Source organism: Sciurus carolinensis, chromosome 17, assembly GCF_902686445.1.
Source record: "Sciurus carolinensis chromosome 17, mSciCar1.2, whole genome shotgun sequence".
NCBI classification, from domain to species: Eukaryota; Metazoa; Chordata; class Mammalia; order Rodentia; family Sciuridae; genus Sciurus; species Sciurus carolinensis.
In genome coordinates, this window is record NC_062229.1 from 20,683,550 (window position 1) to 20,706,077 (window position 22,528).

General features: G+C 49.8%; 1 protein-coding gene across 10 annotated transcripts in view; it reads right to left on the reverse strand.

Annotated features, from left to right (window-relative positions):
• Eps15l1 (epidermal growth factor receptor pathway substrate 15 like 1) overlaps nt 1–22,528 on the reverse strand; it is a 93,724-nt gene that overhangs the window by 68,538 nt on the left and 2,658 nt on the right. For 8 of the 10 annotated variants that reach the window (XM_047531092.1, XM_047531087.1, XM_047531086.1 and 5 more), the window contains exons 2-4: nt 2,080–2,121; nt 1,691–1,780; nt 1,161–1,208 (exon numbers count right to left, since the gene is read on the reverse strand). In XM_047531092.1, coding sequence (XP_047387048.1) covers nt 1,161–1,208; nt 1,691–1,780; nt 2,080–2,121 — 180 coding nt within the window. Of the gene's footprint in view, nt 1–1,160; nt 1,209–1,690; nt 1,781–2,079; nt 2,122–20,062; nt 20,133–22,528 lie in introns of those variants that run through there. The other 2 variants (XM_047531089.1, XM_047531088.1) reach the window with 2 other exon arrangements.

Consider the following 22,528-nt stretch of genomic DNA (forward strand, 5'->3'; position numbering starts at 1 on the left):
CCTCGCCCAGAACCAGCCATGCCATCAGCTTACTGGCCTTCCTGGGCATCACCTACATTTTTTTATTTTTTACTTATTTATTTTTTAAATGGGTCAACTGGTCTAAGAACAATGACTATTCTAAATAATTCTTCAAAGGGGCAATAGATCTGCCTTTCTCAGGCTGATGTCCACAGAAGAGGCCCTTATATAATGTGCAGTACCACAGAGGGGTGCTGAGAAAGGGGGACAGAAGTAACCTTAAAGGAACTGCTTTAGGGAAGGGAACAGGTTTCTTTTGCACAAGAATTCTCAGCACCTTTAATGTGCAGAGAGGCATTCATCTCACGATGGGAGAGTGGAGTGTGCCTTCTGGATGGATGGATCAAGGGCCGTGGAACCCAAGAACAACGGACCTTCAAATGCAGTTTGCAGAAAGGCCCACTAACTTACATCTTAGATGTACTTACATAAATTATAAGTACAGTACTACAAAATCCCAGTTTTATGTGTTCAATCCCCAGCACCACAAAAAGGGAAGGAAAAAAAAAAAAAAAAAGGATTTTCCATTTATAAAACATTCTTGAAATGACAAAATCATTGTGATGCAGAACAGCCCAGTGCCTGCTGGAGGTTACAGTGACTGCCAAGGGGGCAGCACGAGGAGATCTCTTTGGGTGCCAGACTGTCCCGAGTCCTGATGTGGTGGTGGTGGTTACACAAAGCTATGTGTGAGATAAAACTTCACAGAACTTCAAGCCACGACCGAAGAGAGACTACTGGAGAACCCCGCTGAAGTTGCCTGGCTTCCGTGGCTGTGCCATCGTTACAGGAGATGATGGCTGGGGAGAGCTGAGGAGAGGTACACGGGAACCCTCCAAACTGTTTTTGTAACTTTTCCAAGAAGCTAGAGTTATTTCAAAATAAAAAGTCTTAAAAACATTTTAATCACTGACAAGATCACAAAATATTAAAAGATAAGCTGACCAAGAGAAAAGGCACCAAGTATTTAAAAGACCTTCCTTCAAAGTGAAAACTTTCCACTTATAGTTTGAGAGCTGTGTTTTGGTCTGATAACCAGTGACAGCGGAGAAATGTCCATGGAGGAAGTTCAGAGGTCACCCAGCCTAAGGGGGCGCTGGCCCGGCCCCTCCCCTTGCTCTGAGTGTACGTGTATATACCTGTTTGTCCAAGAACCCTTTACCTTCTGGGTCAGCCAAGTCCCAAATCTGTGGAAACACAAAAATGCCCGTGAGTGTGACTGGCGAATCACCACACGTGTGTTAACAGAAACGAGAGGCATTGCCCCCAGTCTGCTGTGGGCCTTTCAAACCAACAGCACTGCCAGAGAGGCCCACCTGCAGCAGGCGAATGCTCTGCCCACAAGCACACAGCCAGTGGGTGGCAGGGCCTGGAGAACCTTAGGTCCACTCGACCCCAATGCCCGTGATGTTAACTGCATGATTCCGCCCCAGCATAAATCCACAAGCTATCAGACCCCAAAAGTGCTCAGGTCTCTTGTCTGCTACCTAAGGAGAGATGGTGGTTGCTCTCTAGACATTTGGATCTAGCATTTTTAAAGCCCAGGGGCTCACAGTGTCCAGGCCACTGCCCAGGAGACAGGGTCCCAGGGAGAAGCATCTGGTAAGTGGCCTCCACCTGCCAGGGGACGGCCGAGCAGTTGCAGAAACCACTCTTCGTCTTCACTTACCTTCCCAAGGATGATGTCTGAGAGTCCCGACTTCTTTAGAAAAAGTGCAGCCTCGCTCGCCCCAACTCTCCCTGTGTACGCAGGATCCACCTGAAGTGGGACACCAAGAGTGACGATGACTCTTTAGCAAATGGGCAACAGGTAAGCAGCAGATCAAGGCAACTGTTTGCTAATTATTCAGAGGACAGGAAAGGACAAGAAGCCCCTTCAGTGGGGCTTCAATTTGGGATTGTGCTTCCAGTTCTATCACTCTCTGGTTCACCTAAGAAGACACCAGCTGGCTGGGCTGTGGCTCAGTGGAAGAGCGCGTGCTCAGCACGAGCAGGGCCCCGGGTTCCACCCCAGCGCCAGTCAACCAACCAACCAAGAAAGATGTAGGCTAAACTTACCTGCTTATAGTAAGATTCATACAGTGGATTTCCACTGGGAATCTGTAAACAAAACCACAGATATTAATTAGTCAAAAGTGGACACACAACCGTGGGAACAAAAATTATTACTCCCCCCAATCAATTGTCTGTCTTTCTTTCTTCCTTCCTTTCTTTCTCTTTCTTTCTTTCTCACTTTCTCTCTTTCAAGATGAGGTCTTGCTGCATTGTTCAGGCTGGCCTAGTCCTGAACTCAAGTGTGTACATTAAAGTCTGTCCTCAACCCACAAAGCAATTCCATCATTACCAAGATACACTGTTGTCTGGCTCCAAAAGCAGAACAGAACAGGAGTTTGTGCACATGATCATGAATTACTTGGCATGCAGGCTGCCAACTGGTTTCCCTGCCTTGGGTCTTGTCCTAACCTATCCTGTTCACCCTCCACCAGCTACCTGTGTGACAGCACAGAAAAGCACACTGATGGGCACCCACAGGGAGAGAACTGGTCAGTGATCCCTCCCACTACAGCAGGCAGGAAACTCAAAGTACTCAGTTCAGCACTGAAGGCAATCCATGCTCCAGCCCCCGGGGTTCCTGAAACACTGCTGTCCAGAGAAGGTAACCACCTCGTTGAGGGTCACCCAGCTAAGCAAGGCCACGCAAGGTCATGTCTGGATCCAACCTGACCAGCAGCCAAGTCCACACAGCTCCCATGTCCACCACCTCTCTTGTTGACCTCAACAGGCCATCCCTCAGTGGGGAGAAAGAGACATCTGGGAGATGTGCAGCCTGCTCGGAAATCAAGGAGCCACGGAAATGTTGGCTGTGAAAGGCTCCCAAATGTTGGTATGAGTTACTGAGCACTGTGGGTTGAACATGCCCCACAAAGTTCATGTGTGGAAACTTCACCTCCAGGGTAACAGGGAGAAGGAGCACTGGCTGCGAAGTGGGATTACAGTGTTTGTCAATACTTCCTCAACACCATTATCAAATTTTCATAATGAATAAAGCCAGGGAAGGAGGGTCACTTCGATCAATGATTATGATCAATGGCTGTGAACCATCACTTGCAACGTGATGCCTGAAAAAGATCATTCAGTTTAAACATAATGCCCAGGGCTGGGGAGATAGCTCAGCTGGTAGAGTGCTTGCCTTGCAAGCACAAGGCCCTGGGTTCAATCCCCAGCACCGCAAAAAAAAAAAAAATAATAATAATAATAATAATAATAATAATGCCCAGATTACAGTCAGTTTCTCTGGGGGACACCAACACCTGTGAGCAGATAAAGAAGTACAGGCAGGGTGCAGAGGGGCATGCCTACAATCCCAGCAGCTCAGGAGGCTGAGGCAGGAGGAATGCAAGTTCGAGGCCAGCTTGGACAACTTAGTGAGACCCTACCTCAACAAAAAAACAGTTGGGGATGTAGCTCAGTGGCAGAGCACCCCTGGGCTCACTCCCCAAAAAGGAAAGTGCAGAGAAAAATGCCAAGACAGAATGAAAATAGGAGGAAAGAGCAAGAAGATCTGCAAGTGGAAAGGGGAACGTCAACATGAGAAGGAGGGCTGGGGGTGGGAAGAAGACCCCACTGGGAAAAGGAGCGGGCTCCATCTCCAGCACCTCCAGAAAAGGAAAAGGGAAAACCCTGAAAGGGCAGAAAAACCAAAACAATATGGAAAAGCAGAGGTCAAAGAGCAAAGACAAAGCAAAAACGAAGTGCACAAGCCCTGGTATAGCAACTCAGAACAGTGGCCCCGACTGGTTCCTCCCCAAGTCCAGAAGCCTTGCCTGACACTGTCACTAGGAAGTGATGCAGAAAGGACCAAGGGCGACTGCCACCCTTAGCTTCTTAGGACCTTATTAGCTAGCAGTGTCCACTCATCACCTTCTGTGTGACTCCTGAGTTTAAAACTCTGGCATGCTTCCAGAACACATCTCCCCAGAACAGTGAAACCAGCAGAAAGGAGACAGTCAGTTACAACGTCAGAAAAGGCCAGGTGCAGGTAGCATATCACCTGCCACTGACCCTCAGACACCAGAGGTCCTCATCTCAGAGGACAAAGTTGCCCTTCCCACCAACATGAGACTCACTGACCTCAAATACATTCCAGGGCTGGGTTTTTTGTTTTTTGTTTTTAAAGATTCCATGGTAATCAAGATTCCAAATTAATTAATTCCAGGGGGAAAAAAGAGTTATGGCATTTGGAGCAAAAAGGATTATTAACATCTGTCTTAAATATCCCAAATGCTTAAGAGTGACAAGATTCATGATCAAGAGAAAAAACCCTGAGTAGTCTGGAAAAGTCACTGGAGCACATGATCCCAACCCCTGATGGCTGACTGTCCACACTAAGGCTAATCCAGGAAGAATGTTCCAGCATTCAAGAGCTGGGTGTCAGTCCCCAGACGTCTACATCTGATGAAAAACCATGAGAGATGGCGTAGCCGGATGGAATCTGTTTGGGTAACCTGGGACAGCAGCGCAGCTAGAAGTTTTCATTTAACTGCACATATTTCAGGTACTACAAAGGCAGAAGAGGGGCTGGGGCTGGCGCTCAAGGGCAGAGTGCTTGCCTAGCACGTGTGAGGCACTGGGTTCCAACCTCAGAACCACATAAAAATGAACAAATAAAGGCAGGCTGTCCATTCACAGCTACAAATTTTTTTTTAAAAAAAGCAGAAGAGGGGAGAGAAGGGGAAATATCAAGACACAAAAGCCCACTTCCTCTTCTCCTTCTTCCTGAGGACAGTGGAACCACACGTGCAAGCTGCCCTGAAGTGTCTGCCACAGAGTGTGAGCACACTGCTACATCACAGGACCCCAGCCATGGGCACTTGCATCACCAGCATCTGAGCGGAGACCTTGGTCACAGCCAGGCTGTGGCTTCTAACAGAAAGCCTCATGGCTGCTGGGAAACCCTCCCCAAAATGCCCATCTTCACCCAGCCCAGACGGGGCCAAGCTCAAGGCAAAGGCGGAGAGGGTACGGACCAGGGGACAAGACTTTCAGTGTAAGAGGTTGCAAGTGGCAGGGTGACGGCTTGAGGAATGAAGGAAGTATGACAGAGCCATCCCTGGGGTAACGTTCTGCTTCCAGCCAACTGCACAAGGAGGACGCCATCTCCACCTCTGCAGTGTCTGAATTATTGATGAGGTTCCACGTAGCTCTCCGCTCGGCCTTTCGGACGCCCTTCACATCTTAAAAGACTAAGAGAGACAACACACAAAGTTCCTGTGGCCTACCATTTATCCGCCAGCCTAGAAACATTTCACAGGTGGGATGACAGAGGGGGCACATCAAACAATTTCACATCTCTCTCCTGTGAAGGCTTTATAAGGCCACAATTTGCAAGAGTGATTTTAACTTGGCAGAAAACCGGTCAGAGGTGGAACACAGCAGTCCACAGTGAAAGAAAAACCTCGGCAGGGGAGTGTGTGCTAGCAGCCCCTAATCCTCAGCTCTAACCCCTGCACCTAGCCAAGGCAGAACTCCGCCCCAGCCTTTACCAGGTCGTCTCCTGCCAAAATTCCCCTCTGCCTGGAAAGTAGCGATGGTTCCCAGCTTATAATGGCTCCACTTATGACTCTTCAACTTTATCAGGGTGCAAAAGCAATAGGCATTCAATAGAAACCATACTTCAAATTTAGATTTTTTCTCTCAGCTTCCCAAGTAACTGAGACTATAGGTGCCGCCACCATACCTAACTCTAAAATAACTTGTATTGGGGAGGGGTACTAGGAATTGAACCTGGGGGTGCTTACCTCTGAGCTACATTCCCAACACTTTTTATTTTTTATTTTGAGGCAGGATCCTACTAAATTGCCCAGGCTGGCTTTGAACTTGCAATCTTCCTGCCTCAGCCTCTGGAGTCACTGGGATTATAGGGCTGCACCACCACATCTGGCTTATGATATTTTTGAAGCAAATTAATTTCATTTTAAAACTTTTAGAAAAGTAACTGTAATTCCTTGTCCTGATAATTGGTGGATCACATTTGCTTAACGTTCACATATCCAGTACTTTGTTTAATTCTCCCAACAGTATTCTGGAGCAGGCGTTACTGCTATGCCCAATTTAAAAGTGGGAAAATGGAAGTTCCCTCGCCTAGCTAGGGTCAAATAGGCAAGAATGGCAGAGATGGAAGACACTCAGGTTGGATGGCCCTGAGGTCAGACCCTAACTTACTACATACTTTGCAAAGACAGCCCAGGCTCGATGGAGCCGGGTGCTACACCGGAGGACAGTCTCACGGGCACGCTGGTCTGCGAAAAAGCACATGTGGGACTAGATGACGGTTCACTAAACAGAGAGGGCGAAGTGCGAGCCTGAATGGTACTGCAAATCATCTTGAAAAGCGGAGTGGCCTGCCATTTCCCCAGGAAAGCTGAGGCCCCTTCACAGCTGTGTTTTCCAGGGTTGCTGCCAAGTTCTGCAGGAAGTGAGGCACACACCAAAGACATCCTGATCTCAGCTGCGACTTCGAAAAACAGATGCTGATGCAAAAAGAAGTGTTGCCTGGAGACGTGTTCACTTACTAACCCCTGCACTTTTTGCCCTCCCCTTTGACTTCCCCATGGGCTGGCTGCGTGCTCAGCTCTCTAGGCAAGCTGGCCTGCAGTCTGTGGGTGAGCAAACCCAGCTGGGTCACACAGCCAGCACATGGCAGAACTGGGACTTAACTCCATAACGTCCAACACTGGGGCACACCTCACCTCACGCCCCACCCCCAACCAAAGAGTGCTCTCCAACTGATCAGAAGTTGCAGAACTAGAACTAATAAGAGAAGCACTACCCCAAGGAAGTCAAGACGCGGGAAGTAGGGAGGAGTTTTGCAGATCACAGGGAAAAGACAGGATCTAACCAGGGGCACTTTACCAGGAGCTACAGTCACAGGCCTTTTATTTTTTATTTTGAGACAGGGTCTCACCAAGTTGCTGAGGCTGGCCCGGAACTTGCACTCCTCCCGCTTCAGTCTGCAGAGTTACTGGGATTACAGGAGTGTGCCATGCCACCATGACTGGCAGACATCTCAATTTAAAATAAACTGAGGGGTTGGTTGGGGTCATAACAGTAGGAGAGAGTGTGCTTAGCATGCACGAAGCCCTGGGCTCGATCCCCAACACCAAAAGAACTAAAAATTAAAATTAAAAAAATATAAGAGAAAGGCAATCCAGACAGAAGAGATGTGGCAATGGTAGGTGGAAAATGTTCCACCTCACTAGTAATTTAAGTATAGGCTAGAAACGCCTATCAAAACTGTTTAGGACCAGAAGTGTTCTGGGTTTTGTCAAATCATGGAACATCTGTAGGTACACAATGAAATATCTTGGGTTTGGGACCTAAGTCTAAACAAAAAATTCACTTAACGTTTCACATGCTCCTTAAACACAGACTTAAGTAATTGTACAAAATATTTTTAGTGCATCTGCACTTTGACTGCAATCTGTCACAGGAGTCAGGTGCACAACTCCCCGTTTGTGGCATCATGTTGGCATCAAAAAATTTCAAAATTTGGAGCAATTTCAGGTTTTGGGTTTTCTGATTAGAGATGCTTGATTTGTATTACAAAATAAAAATGGTGGTGTCAGTTTTTGTTGTCAGTTTGGCAAAGTCAAAGACAATTATTATGCTGGCTTGTAAAGGTAGAAAATATAAATCCTGGATACAGGTGGGAATGTAAATTAACTTGGTCTTTCTGGAGGGCATGTGAGTCGAAATGTGTGCACCCTTTACAGCAGGTTAGCATGATTCCTCCCAGTCTCCAGAAAGATTTTTTGTAAATAGGAGATTATTCTAAAATGTATATAGAAAGGTGGAGAGAGCAAACGGCTAAAACACTTCTGAAATAGAACAAAGCAGGAAGAATTACTCTACCTGAGTTAAAGATTTACTATACAGCTTCTATATGGCATAATACTGCAGAGGCCAGACACACAGAGCAAGAGAACAAAACAGAATAGAGAGCCCACAAAATACGCCCAGTTGATAGAGAGAAAGAGAGAGAGAGTGTGTGTAGGGATGGAACCCAGGGAGCACATGCTCCAGTACATGCCAAGTGTGTACCCTACCACTAAGCCTGACCCCAGCCTCCTTCCAGCTGATTTTTGGCTAAGATGCAAAAGCTATACAGGAAGAATAGCCTTTACTTCTTCTTCTTCCTTTTTATTACAGCATTATAATCATACATGGTATTTGGGTTCCTTTTGACAAAATTATACATGCAAGGAATCCTATACACAAATTAATTCAAACTGGATCATGAACTAAAGCAAAAAAAAAAAAAAAAAAACACAAAAATATAAACCTTTCAGGAAAAATTATAGGAGAAATTTTTCAGGATCTAGGATGAGGCAACAAATTCTTAAGACTTGACATCAAAAGTCCAATTCATAAAAGAAAGACTGATAAATTCAATTTTACCAAAATTTTTAAATGTTTGCTTTGTAAAAGACCTATATAAAAAGATGAAAAAACAAGCTACGGACTAGGAGGACATATTTCAAAGTATCCAGCAAAGAACTAGCATCTAAAATATACAGAAAATCAGCCAAGCATGGTGGCACACACCAGTGATCCCAGCCTCTCAGGAATTCCAGACAGGAGGATCGCAAGTTTGAATCCAGTCTGCGCAACTTAGCAAGACCCTGTCTCAAAATAAAATTTTAAAAAGGTCTGGAGATGTAGCTCAGTGGTAAAGCACTTGCCTAGCAAGCACAGGGCTCTGGGGTCAATTTCTAGGACTGTAAAGAAATAAAACAAAATAATATTTGAAAGTGTCAACGAAGCGCATCTCTGTCTACCCTCCAAATTAAAATAAATAAATACAACAAAAATACATGAAGAATTCTCAAAACTTAACAAAAGGAAAAAAAAACACCACAAACCAATTAATCAGAACATGGGAAAAAGGCATGAAGGGACATTTCCCCAAAGAGGATACACAGATGGTAAATAAGTATATGAAAAGATGCTCGACATTATTAACACAGAAATTTAATTTAAAGCTGCAGTGAGATGCCACTTCAAGTCCATCAAAACAGGATAACCAATGACAACTCAAAGCAAGGACACAGAGAAACTGGACCACCCACCCACTGCTAGAGGGAATACGAAAAGTACAGTGCTGGCAAACAGCTCGGCAGTTCCTTTTAAAAAGCTAAACACGGGGCTGGGGATCTAGCTCAGTTGGTAGAGTGCTTGCCTCGCATGCACAAGGCCCTGGGTTCAATCCCCAGCACCAAAAAAAAAAAAAAAAAAAAAAAAAGCTAAACACGCAGGGCATGGTGGCCCTGTAACCCCAGCGGCTCTGGAGGCTGAGGCAGGAGGATCACAAGTTCAAAGCCAGTGTTGGCAACTTAGTGAGGCCCTTAACACTTAGCAACTTAGTGAGACCCTGTCTCTAAATAAAATATTAAAAAGGGCTGGGGATGAGGCTCAGTGGTTAAGCACACTGGGTTCAATCCTCAGTTCCAACACCCCCCCAAAACAAAAACCCTACATATACAACTACACACAAACCAACTACTGTCCTGGGCATCTACCCCTGAGAAATGACTTGTGTTCACACAACATCCTATACACAACGTTCACAACAGCTTCGTCATGGCCCAATCTGGAAACACTGCAATGTCCTGTAACAGGCAATTAGTTCACCACGACTAGTTCAATAACCTGTGGTCCAAGCACACAAGCACATCACAGAACACTCGGCAATGAAAAGGAATGAGGGTTGGGGATGCAACTCAGTAGCAGACTGTGTGCTTGATGCACCTGATGCCCTGGGTTCCATCCCCAGTATCATGACAAAAAATTAAAATTAAAAAAAAAAAAAATGAACTATGGGTACACAACAACCCAAATGAATCTCCAGAGAATTATGATGACTGAAAAAGGCCAACCCAAGAGGCTCCCTGCTATGACTGCTATCATGTAACATTTTAAAATCTGATAAAATTACAGAAACAAACAGGTTCACGGGTCGCCAGGGATTAAGGACAGGATGGAGAAGTGGGTGTGGCTATAAAAGGGCAAGGAGAGGGATCAGCTCTGCACCTGACTGTATCAATACCAATATTCTGGTTGCAACACTGTCCCACAGAGAAGCAAAACTCTCCACTGGAGTCACTAGGGTAAATGGGTCTCTGTGTTATTTTTTACAACTGCAGTGCATCTACAATAATCTCAAAATTTAAAAAGTTTGTGGTACTTGTTTTGCTTCTAACAGACTTGGAGACCTAACAACTAAATGTAAGGTGACATTTTTAGACAAACAGGAAAATGTGAATGTGGACATTCGTTGCATAAGCTGTGATAACGGCACCGTGGTCCTATAAAGTAAAATGGTCTTAACTCTTAAGAAGTGTATGCTAAAGTGTGATTTCTACAATTAAAAAACCTGGGAAATAAAAATGTGTATGTGGGGTGTGGCTGTTGGGGGTAGTCACGGGATGGCAACAGGTGCAAAGAGATTGTAAATTGCTGCTATTTATCCTAAGTAGGTGATGGGTCACGGGGGTCCATTCAACTCTTCCCTCCACTCTAGTGTTTGAATTTTCATGTAATTAAAGACCGCTGGTGCATGTATTTCTGTTTTGGCAAAGACCTAAATGGTCAAGTTGCTTAAGGGTTAAGTGTCACAAATCATCCCATGTGTTGGTGCACGCCTGTAATCCCAGAGACTCAGGAGGCTGAGGCAAGAGGACTGCAAATTACAGGTCAGTCTCCTCACCTTAGCAAAGCTCAAAAGTAAAGAGGCTGGGCACAGTGGTGCACACCTGTGGTCCCAGCGACTGGGGGAGGGGGCTGGGCAGGAGGATACCAAGTTCAAAGCCAGCCTCAACAACTTAGCAACTCAGAGAGACCCTGTCTCTAAATAAAATACAAAGAAAGGGCTGGGGATGTGGCTCAGTGGTCAAGCATCCCTGGTTTCCATCCCCAGTACTGGAAAAAAAAATAAGTGTGTTGCAGGGTGTGGGTTGTGTCATAAATAATTGCCACTGACAGGGTCATGCTTTTATCAAACAATAAAAACTAGCATTGCTGAGCTGGGTGTGGCTTGCCTGGCCCATAGGAGGCCCCATTCCCAGCACCACAGAAGGAAAAAAAAAAAAAAAAAAAAAAACAGTGTAGGCCTAAAGACCTGATCAACTGCACAGGAGGGCAGGAGGTCATTGGCTTTCCCTCCTCGAGGGCACAAATGCAGACAGAGAAGGGTTGGAAACAGTCCAGGACTGGTTAAGCCAATAATAAATGGCTGTCTCCACAGAACAGAATAATACTTCAGAACAAAAAAAAAAAAAAAGAGGAATGTTCATGAATGGGATGTGACTGCCACGCTTTTGCTGAGTGAGAAGGAACCAGCACACTCAGTGTGGGCTGGCTTCTAAGCACGAGGTGCCGCAGCTCCCCAACACCTAAGCCTGGCAGGACAGATCCCACGCTGCAGGGATTTCCACTGGCAACTGCTTTGCTTCCTCCTGTGTTCCCTGGGGTTCTGGTAGCAGCAGTCGAAGAGGGAAAAGAAGAATGCAAGGAGCAGGATATAAAGATTCTTGAAATCCATCCAGGGACCAAATGATTGCCAAGGAGAGGGACAGCTAAAGATGGATGCACCCAGGACACAGGGCCTCCACCCAAACAAGACAGAACTCAGGGCCTGCAGCGGGGACGTGGGGCAGTGATAAAGCCTGCAGTCCCCACCCCGATGGAACCAGGGGCAGCAGAACCACCCCCTAGGAGTCTAGACTCTTGAGCAGGTGTCACAGCGAAGGAGACGCCCCAGGGGCTTGGCGCGTGGGCAGAAGGATTGAAAGCCTCAACTGCAGGGTTTTCAGGAGGAGGCCTTCACTTGCAGCCTTCCTCCATGGAAACGGAAGTGAGGGAGGAGCAAGGGTCCCTGGGGCAGCCTCCATGCCCATGCAGCTCTGGGACAGGCCTCGTGGTTCTGCATCTCTCAGCTGTCCCCTGCTCTCTTGCTTCGCTAAGAGAAGCAGTCCCACACAGAGATCAACAGTGACACCAGGCAGGCGCAGACTAGAGTCCTACCCCACCACTGGAATGCTGTGCAACCCCAGGAAAGCAAGACCCCTCTCTATCCCTCAGCTTCTGTATGAGGACAATGACAGTGAGCATTCTCACCCCTGGGGACTCACTGATCACAGGCGGTTGTGATTCCTTTTCCTTCCGTCCTTGCTCTCTTTCCACCAGCTCCAAGTGAAAATGTAACCGGTTCCCAGAAATGACCATTCCATCCTGGTTCCACCCAAGCCACCCCCTCCCCCTGCTCTTCACAGAAAATCCCCAAAAGAATGGTCTGCCCTGGACTTGCCGGCCCTCCCCTCCTGGACTTGTAATTCATTCGCACACTCACTCAAAGAGGAGATGCTGGGTTCAGGCTAAGAAAAGGCCCTGGGATATCACACGTGTGGGGCAGAGATCTGGGCTTCTGGAAGGGGAGACAGGTGGGCCAAGGAGGCCAAGATTACACCACAGAGGCTGTGTGACATGGTGGTGGTGGTAAGCTCCTCCAGAACCTGAGGCCAGGGTCAGGGATGAGCCAGGCAGGCTCTGGGACAGAGAAGGCAGGCAGGGCTATGGGGAATTCACCAAGTTCCCAGCCAGGTGGAAAAGCCCGGATGTCATTCCAAAGTGAGATGAAGCCTCCGAGTGGGGAGCAGCAGACCAGAGGGCGGATGGGGAGGGGGAGGAGTGGAAGGCAGTGAGCAGGAGAGACGGCTGCAGTCGTCCAGCAGGATGGGGCTCAGGAGCGGGGCAACTCCTGTGCGGAAGGAAACAGCGAACTGGGTACCAGGCCACCTTTAACCCTGTTTCTCTGGGAGGTCCTTAAGAGGCATGGGGACAGGCTGTGGTCTGCACCCCAGCAGCGTCTGAGGGCTACCTCCCCCAGGCACCACCATGGTGCAGGTATGGCTATGAACCAGGGGCCCCCAGCTGGCCTTGAGGACATCATGAGACACAACAAAACACACAGGGCTGCCAAGAGCTGTAAGGAATAGACAGGACAGAGGGCGACTCTGCAGCCTGCAGCAGACACACACCCACCATGGTGGCAGGCAGCCTGGGAGGCAGCACCTCCACCGCTGAGCCTGCCCAAGAAGACAGTCTAACAAGGCCAAGGAGCACCCATGTGGAAGCAGGGGAGGAAGGCGGCCTGTGATGGAGGATGAGGGGAGCACCAAGAGAGCCGGGGGCCAGGGCAGCCACGCTCGGGGCAGGAGGGATGGAAGAGGACAGGGGCCCAGGCAGCAGAGGGGAGATTCCTGCCGCTCCTCCTGAACACGCAGCTTAAGAGCAAAAGTGGCACAGGCTCCAGGTGTCCCTTGCTGCTGCTGACCAGACTCCCAGGACACTGCTCCCCCCAGACATCCTGCATTTCATGAGCAAGGCCCTGCGCTGACTCAGAGGGGCCAACGGGAAGTGTATCCAACACAGCAGGGTCCCTGCCACCTTCCAGGAGGATGCCCACTCCCTCAGTGCTCCCAACTTTCCCCAAATGTGCCCTGAGCCATCTCCCTGGGTTCCAATGTCCTCATCATCTTCTGACCCTTGGCCTTTCTTTCCCTCCTACCATCCCCTAACTAAGCATAGGACCCAGAAACTGGAATCTGGAAGCATCTGGCCTCCTACTGGAACGTTCCTGGCCTAGCACGGACTCCCAGATCCTGCCCTAACCAGGTCACATCAGCCTCGCTGGCCTCCTGTGTCCTCTTGATCCCTGGTGGTGGCATCATCTACCTCCCTATGCCCATTGTTTCTGACAGTGCAGTCATTCACTCCACATGGCTTGGGTTCTTCAGACCTCAGGCACCAAACCAGGCTCCCGGATTTCATGGTCTGCAGAGACGTCTCTAGAGCCACGGGTGCCGGGGTCAGGTCAGAGGGCACACACACAAGTGCAGAAGAGCAAATGCACTGACAGCAGTGGTGAGAAGAGGACGAGGACCCAGCGGTGTCCTAGTGGGGAAGGAGGGAGGGCGGCCTCCCACCCTGGGCTCTCCGACGCCATCCTCCACCACACATGCTGCAGCCTGGATGCCAGCCTTCCCTCCAGGTCCTTGGTACACAACCACGGCCCTGCTCACAAAGCCCTCGTGGTGTCCAACGGAGAGGACGGTCCAAACCCTCAGCCCAGTCCTGGAAGTGCTGCCCAGTCATCTCCTCCCCTGCCTGGCTAACTGCACTCAACACACACGTGGGCACATCCGCGCTCACACATGCACACCCGTCCGTGCTCACACACGTACACTCCTCCACACACTTGTACACTCTCACAGCCTCTAACACACACATGCACACAAAGCCTGCACACACATACAGACGCTCCTCAATATACGACAAGTGAGGTCCCGACAGATGGTGCGCCGAGCCCACCTAACTGGCTGAACCTGTGAGCTTAGCCACAGCACGCTGGAGTGTCGGGAACTGGGACCTTGGGGCTGGCCAGGAGCTGCGCTTGCTGCCACTGCCTGGCATCAGGAGAGAGAGAGGCCACATGCTGCTAGCAAGGGGAAAGATCCGGATTCACAACTCCAGCTACAGTTTGTATTGAATGCGTATTATTTTCGTACCAATTTCATATCAAAAAATCCTAAATCAGTGCTGGGGTGTAGCTCAGCGGTAGCGCGTGCCCAGCACATACAGACCCTGGGTTCAATCCCCAAAACTAAAAAAAGAAAGATCCTAAATCAAACCACATAAGCCAGGGGCCTCCAGCACCCTGACACACTGACGTGTGCTCAAACACAGAAACTCACACTCACACACTTGCACACCCACACACACCACGTCCTCCCTTCCCACCAGGCAGATGCTCTACCAAGCGCGCACTGCACTTGCCACCCCTGGTGGCCCTTGTCTCCCACATGTACTCCATGTGCCTGGGGGGCAAGTGCCTCCAGCCCAGCACCAAGCCCTGCTCCAAGACATCCCCTCCGCTCCCCCACTGGAAGGAGTCTCTCCGTCCATGCTCCCCAGTTCCCTGCTCAGGGAAGCCACACATAAGATCTCATCCAGGGAAAGGTTACCGTGGCAACCCACTCCCCCTTCGGACACATGTTATGCTTTGTGGGACAGGAGGAAAGGCTCCTCCTGGCCCGCCCCCATGCTGTGGATGGAACCAGGGCCTGGCCCATGCTAAGCCCGCACTCTGCGACTGAGCTCTACGCCCAGCCACGCGGGTTCATATTTACTTCACCTTGTGTGAGGCTGTGCCACCTGTAAGCAGGCCATTAGTAATGTCCCTAAGTGAAGCGTGAGATCCAGGTGGGGGATGAGGAGGGGCGCAGGTGGCAACATGGGGCCAGAGTAGTCAGGGCACATGAGGACACAGCTCTACCTCTGAGCAGCAGTGGAGACAAGCTACAAAGCCTCTCGAGGCCTCAGTGTGCCCGTTGTAAAAAGAGGATGACTCGGGCCTGCCCCCAGGGTTACGCGAAGTATCAAAGGAGAATGTGTGGCAACACACTCTGCCAAAAACCCTGTCACATCTCTCACATGGTTGTGACAAGTTATTATCATTACTGGGATGGAGAAGCAGGCTTTATTTACAAGGACTCAGAGCAGATGGGAAGGAAGACAGGCAAGGCTCGTCACACCAACATGATGGTCCTTACCACTGCCCCGCAAGTGATTTTGCCAAATTATAACCAATTTCACCAAATGTTGGGTACACCATAGTACATATCACACTCATTTTTCTCTGCTTTCTCTTCTTCTGGTTATTTTTGAGTTGGGGTTTTGCTGTGTTGCCCAGGCTGCTCTTTACCTCATGAGCTCAAGCGATCCTTCTGCCTCAGTCTCCCGAGTAGCTCAGGGTACAGGCACGGGTCACTGCACCCGGCTCATTTTCTCTCTTTTAACTCATCAGCTAAGCTCCTCCCAACATCTAAGACAGAACCATATGTCACCACTTCTCTCAGACTCAGACGTCATTTTTCTTAAGTGTACGATTTTACACACGGCAGGTAAGCACATACCTACATCCACTTCTGAGGATGTAAATTAAAGGACGTTTTCTAGTAGCTAAAAGTCAACACAGCAAAAATTAAATTAATCAAGCCAAATAAGTCTGGGGTTTTTGTTATTTTGGGGGGGTTTTGTTTGTAGTGTTGAGGAAGGAGCCCATGGCCTCCTGCACACCAGTGAAGCATTCAACCACTGAGCTCCAGCCCAGCCCCAAAACTAGCTTTTCTTAATCCAAAGAGGATATGCTTTTCAAGATCACATTTCCCAATGGGAAAAGAAATGGTCCTGGCCTGGCCATGGAGCTTAGGAGTACAGCACTTGCCTAGCATGAGTGAGGCCCTGGATTCCATCCCCCGCAGCCCCCCCCCAAACAAAAAGAAAAAAAGAAAAGGTAATCACGTATGGACTGACATGAGGACAAGGAGGCATGCTTGTTCCTATCACTAATAAATGAGAGCACCCCTCTCTTGCCCTCCAGTGAGGAGAGAGAAGGAAGCTTCCGGACTTGCCCTGGTGGCACCCTGTCCCATCACCAGCCAGTGACCTCAAACACGCATCTCTGGGCCCTGCTCCTGTTTCTTCACCTGAGAGACAAAACATTGCTGTCCATCGAAGACCATCAGAGGCAGCCAGAGAGACAGCTGGCACTCCTGGCTACTGTCCTGGCCAGCCTCCAGCCCACAGATGGTTACCACCTGCCACCTCTGTGTCTGGGGACACAACAGGGAACAGCACGGAGAGCTCCTCTTGCCCTCCTAGGAGCCCAAGCAAGGTCCCCTGAGAGAGAATGGCCAATTTGGAATGTGCAATCCCATCGTTACCCCAACTTCCTGTGAGGCCTGACTGCTCATTTTACCTCTCCTGTTCCACATCCAGAAACAAGCACAGGAATTAGGACAATGACAATGATACCACAGGAGCAAACTGGCAGGACCAGGTGTCCAAAATCCTCCCTTACTTCTGCAAAAGACCTGTGTCCCAAATCTCTCTCCAACCCCATTCTGGGAGGCTCTGGTTACCAGGGTTAGGGAAAGGGGGCTTTGACTACGGTTCTGTGGGGGACAGGAAGAGGGCACTGGTCAGAGTGGCATGCAGACATTCTGAGAGGCTACACCTATTTCTTCCTCCCATGCTGCAGGAACAGAAGAGGGAAAAGAAAAAGCAAGGTACAGGTGCCCTCTTCCTACCTACCTGCTTTCACCAAATGGAGTGATTCATTCCAACTCCACAGCTGCCACCTGACCTCTGTGTGAGCTTCTGTCACGCAGTGTCCTATTATCTGTGTGCCCAGTTCCAGTTCAGCTAAGCCAGGGGTGGAGCTCAGTTGTGTTGGTCTTTTTGAGCTGGCACACACAACTCAGCAAAGAGAACCTGATGGGGCTGGGCCACTTCACCATGTGCCTAGATGCAGGCTCTCACCCAGCCAGGCGTCTCCTGTAAGGTGATGGTCTTTTCCCAACTGACACAGCGCCCATGAGGCTCTGCCCACCTGGATCTGTCCCCTGCTCCTATCCTGGCCCCCTGAGGGCCTGTTTCATGCTGGGGTGCACACAGCATGCCTGTTTCCACCCCGCTCATTAGAGCCCATCCTAACAGCCTCACCACGTATTTCTTCCATCACCAGCCCCTCTGCTCTTCCTGAAACCATCTCGGGTGGGTGGCTCTTTATCATTCCATGCCCACATCCCAGCATGAATTCAAGCTAGAACCTGCTCCAGATATTCAGATGAATTCCAATGATCTAAATGTGACCACTCCCCTCCTCAAGAATCTGCCATCCCTCCCTACTGCCTCCCATAATGTGGACCCACCTTATGTTTGGGGCATTCCTTCAATGGATGAGTACTGAGCCCCTGAGTGCCAATCACACCATGGAGTACAAGGATGACTAAACCAGGCCCAGTCCTGCCCTTGTGGACCTACGCTAGGCAGAGAAAACGATCATTGATCTAATAATAAAAACACAAAGAGAAAATTCCAAACAGGTATGTGGAAAAGCACAGAGTGTCCATCCCACTGGCAGAAACGGAGAAGCTGGCCAGCGTCAGGAAAGGCTTCCCTGAGGAAGTGATGGTCCAGCTGAAGAGGAGCAGAGCATGAGCCGGGGTGAAGGGGAGGAGCATTCCAGAGAGAGGATGCAGCAAGCCGAGGAAGCAAGGGGGCGTGCTGCCAGGAAGGCCAGGCGGGGCAGGCAGAGATGGGAGGCTCAGGGTGCAGGACAGGGACAGGGCCTGCTCCAGCCCTGCTTTCTGGCACCACCTTTCCCTGCTTTCGACTGGTGCGTGCAAAGGAGAGCTGACGGAAAAGAATTCGTGATGCACTCGCTGTCCAGGCTATCATCCCACCAGAAATCTGGGGCTCCAACTGCCTGTGGGCAGCCGTACCCCTAGTGACCCGAGCTTGGAGCACAGGAGGAGCTGGGACGGAGACAGTGGGAAAAGTCAAATGGGTGTTGAAACTAACAGCTCCGACTCCCATGCAGGAGCGAAACCACTAAGGCCCTGTCACCTTTAGGGCCACTGTCCAGGGATAAAGACTGGCCTAGTTCAGAGGACACTGGACAGGTCTCATTTCCCCACCCCTCTCTGCCATTGGCCACCCTCTGGGCAAGCAGACACTCGTTGGTCTCCTTTGTCTTGGGCCCATTTGTAGCCCAGGCACATACCACCGTGTCCTATTTACCAAACACCTTCCTCTTTGCATCCCTGAGTGACCCTCACTAAAAGAGGGACATGGATCCCACTGTCCCCACCCCAGGCCCATGCAGGCCCTCTGATATAGAATTGCAGTCTCTTGGTTCCTGCCCTGTCTGCCTGGCCTCATGTGAAAGGCCACTCCTCTCTCCCTTCCCCATGTCCCCACAGTCCAGGCCAAACAACCTCTCCTTTCTTCCAGGCAGCCACGTTTAACACCTAAATGAAAGCAAGTCATCATCTGCTCTTCTCCAGCTTGGACCACCCATGACCTGAGTCTCCCCTGTGACCTGGACAGAGCCGTCACTCCTGGTCAACTCATTTCCACATCAGTCTAGGAGTCGAGCACCTTTGACCCCTCGTAAAGACAATAAGTAAGCCAGGCAGGTATGGTGGCACAGGCCTGGAGTCCCTGCTACTCAGGAGGCTAAAGCAGGAGGATGGCAAGTTCTAGGACAGCCTGGGAAACTTAGCAAGACGCTCAGCAACTTAGCAAGACTCTGCCTCAAAGTAAAAAACAAAAAGAACTGGGAGTGTAACTCACTGGTAGAGCACTTGCCTGGCGTGGGTAAGACCCTGGGTTCCATTCCCAGCAGAGGAAGGAAAAAAAAAAAAAAAAGCAGTATTTTCCATTGCCCACCCTACCTTCCAATGAGATAAAATGTTTAAAATATAAAATAAAGACGTACACCGTGACATTCTCTCCACTCAGACTACGTCATCTCTAATGATCAGGTAGCACGATCACTGTATAGGAACAGTGAGATTAGGAGGTGTCACACTACTGTAATACTTGCCAGTTGCCAAAATCTTCCCAAGACAGGAAACTACAGTGCAGTGAAGAGGCCTAGACCTGGGTCAGGAGAACCGAGTCTGTGTGAGGTTGCTGGGTACCACCTTGAGCAAGGAACGTGACGTCTCTGGCCTTAGTTACCCTCTTATACAGCAAAGACAAAACTGACCAGTATGACAAGATTAATCAAACAATCTGAGATGTCTTTTGCGTTTGCGTGTGTGTGTATGTGTGTGTGTGTGCACACTAAGGATCGAACCCAGAGGCACTTTATCACTGAGCCATAGCCCCGGACCTTTTTATTTTATTTTGAGACAGGATCTTGCTAAGATGCTGAAGCTAGCCTCGAACTTGCAATCCTCCTGCCTCAGCCTCCCCAGTGACTGGGATGACAGGCTTGTACCACCACACCAGCTTTAAAATGCCATTTCTACTCAATCCTCAGGCCTGCAGAGTGAGGCCTCCCCACACCTTCTGTATGAGAGAAGGTCCCCTCCTTTACTTGTCTCATGGCATGGGTCATCATCAGACACACCTCATATGTCACTTCCTCAGGGTGTCAGCTCCATAGGGCAGGGATGTCTTCAGATTTGCTGCTCCTTCCCACTGCTCAGGAAGTGCCTAGTAATGAGAAGATGCTGAACACAGCACAGTGTGAGCTATAAATGGAAGGCACTCTGAGAGGGCACATCACTCTGTGGGTCTTCATGCTCCCTGCTGTGAGGCAGGTAAAGCAAGACTGGAGTACTACTTCCCATCTGCAAATGGGGAGCAGAAAGCACTTGCACAACTGAGGGTACTAGATGAATATCTGGGCACCTGAACTGAAAAGCAGGTACTCTGAAGGGACTTTACATGACACTGGCACTTGAAGGGTCGTCTTTGAGAAAGAGCATGAAGGTAATAGCTTTTGCCAAGGTGAGGGCCCTGCGATCACCCTGGGGGTGAGGGGCTGTCAAGGTCTCTCACCAAGGTGCAGTGATCGTGTGTCTGTCCATCACTCAGGTGGCATGAGGCATGGGAACCAGACAGAGGACACTTAGTTCTCTGGTACTACCTCACCTGAAGACAGTCACTCAGCTTCCCAGAGCAGCTGACAGGGGAAAAGAACTGGGCCCAGCAAAGTAGTTTTAACATTTGAAATTGGGGCAGAGGAGCAAAACACACAAGTTCTTGCTTGGCAGGGAGCTACACAAAATTCAGGTCAATGCAGCTTAATAAAAGGGGCAGCCAGAGAATTCTGGATCTTCCAGGGGTGGGACCAAATTTTACTCCAAACCTTTACTCTCTGCCCATCAAATTATACTGCATTGCCATTAGCATTCTAGAGAGACACAGAGACTAGCAATCCTTTTAGGGGAAAAAGAAAACAAGGCATAAGAGGTCAAGCAAGCGTCCTGAGCCCCTGAGCATGCATACCAGACACACTGGCTGGGTGCACTGTGGGCGGGGTGCCAGCAGGCTCTCTGGAAAACTGGGGAGAACAGGAGGAATGGGGGGAGGGGTTCTCTGTAGCAGGTGCCAGCAGGTTCAGCCCCAGTGCTGCATGCACCAGCTACTGGACTTCAACAAGTGACTTCACCTCTGTGGGTCTCCAGTTTCTTCACTTATAAAATGGCAATAAAAGCCTCCTAGAAGAGTGGCACCTGCTACAAAGAAAAAGGACCAAAGCCACTGGACACATGACAAGGAGGTCAGAGGAAACTAGAACTTCTTGGGGTCTGGGGTGGTTTTTCTCATCACTGAGCCCAGCATTTTCCTCCAGTGACCATGTACCTCTTAGGATGGGGACCATGAAAAGGACCCACTGCACGAGAGGAAAACCCCTGTTCAGGGGAGGCCAAGGGAGGACAGCACCAAGGAGGCCTCAGAGCAGCCTCTGGGGCAGGCCAGACACAGCAGAAGGTCAAAGAGCCACGGATGGTGAGGCGGGAGAGCCAGGAGTTTAGGAGTGGAGCAGGAGGAGGAGGCTGGAAAGCAGGTCTGCAGGGCCTGGGGCACCAGAACAGGTCGGGGTGTGGGAATGCAGGAGTCTGGCTCATCGAACTGGACTTATTTTGAGGGAAGAAAAATGGGAGCCATGGAAGGTTTCTGGAGCAGGGGAGTGGGTGAGAACTGTTCAGAAGATCTCACAGTGGTGTCGATGAAGTGCGTAAGTAGGAACTGCAAACAGCCCCAGCCAACGCGAACTTCAGGTGTGGTCAAGAAGTGGCCAGTTCCAGAGTCCAGCAGGACTTCAGGGACAAGGGACAGGCAGGAGGTTGGGCTCCAGAAGGGTCTGCAGTGAGGCTCAGGGAAGGGAGCACATGGAGAGAGAAGATGCAGATGGGTAGGTGGATGGAGGAGCCGAAAGCTGTGAGTGGGAGAGAAAAAGAGAGGGGAGAGAGGGAGAGCAGATGAAGAGGGCAGGCCAACGGCTGCAGGAGGAAGAGCAGCTCAAGACAGGCTGCTGGGGCTGAAGAGGGCGGGTCCCTGGCACCCCTGGAGAGCAGCAGGTCTGCAAAGGGATGACACAGCATGGGTGGCAGTCCAACATGCTTTTGGGAGAGGAAGAGAGCACTTCTGTCCAGGGAGGCAAAGAGAAATAGGATTCGTTAAGACGCTAACAAGGAGCGTTCACTCCTGGAGAGGCAGGATACAGGCCCTTCAAATGAACATTCCTATTCCATGAAAACTACATATGAAAGGAGATGGCCCAGATGACATCAGGGGGGACAGAGCAGAAGAGGCAGGGTCAGATGGGAAAAGTGCAAGAAGTGCTGGGGTGGCGGGATGCCCCTCCCCCACCCTGCTAACCCGTGACTGGTGACTGCCGTGACTGCCAGCTTCACTCACTTTTGACTGGCCATCTGCTTTCCAAGTGTCCTCTGCTTGGAAACAAAACAGAACAGTCTCCTGCCTACACTACTCCCCAGCTGCCCGCAACCAGAAAGTATCCTGGAATCATACCCATGCATTCCCTGTCTGTGAGCCCATGTGATCTTCGCAAATTGGCTCTAAG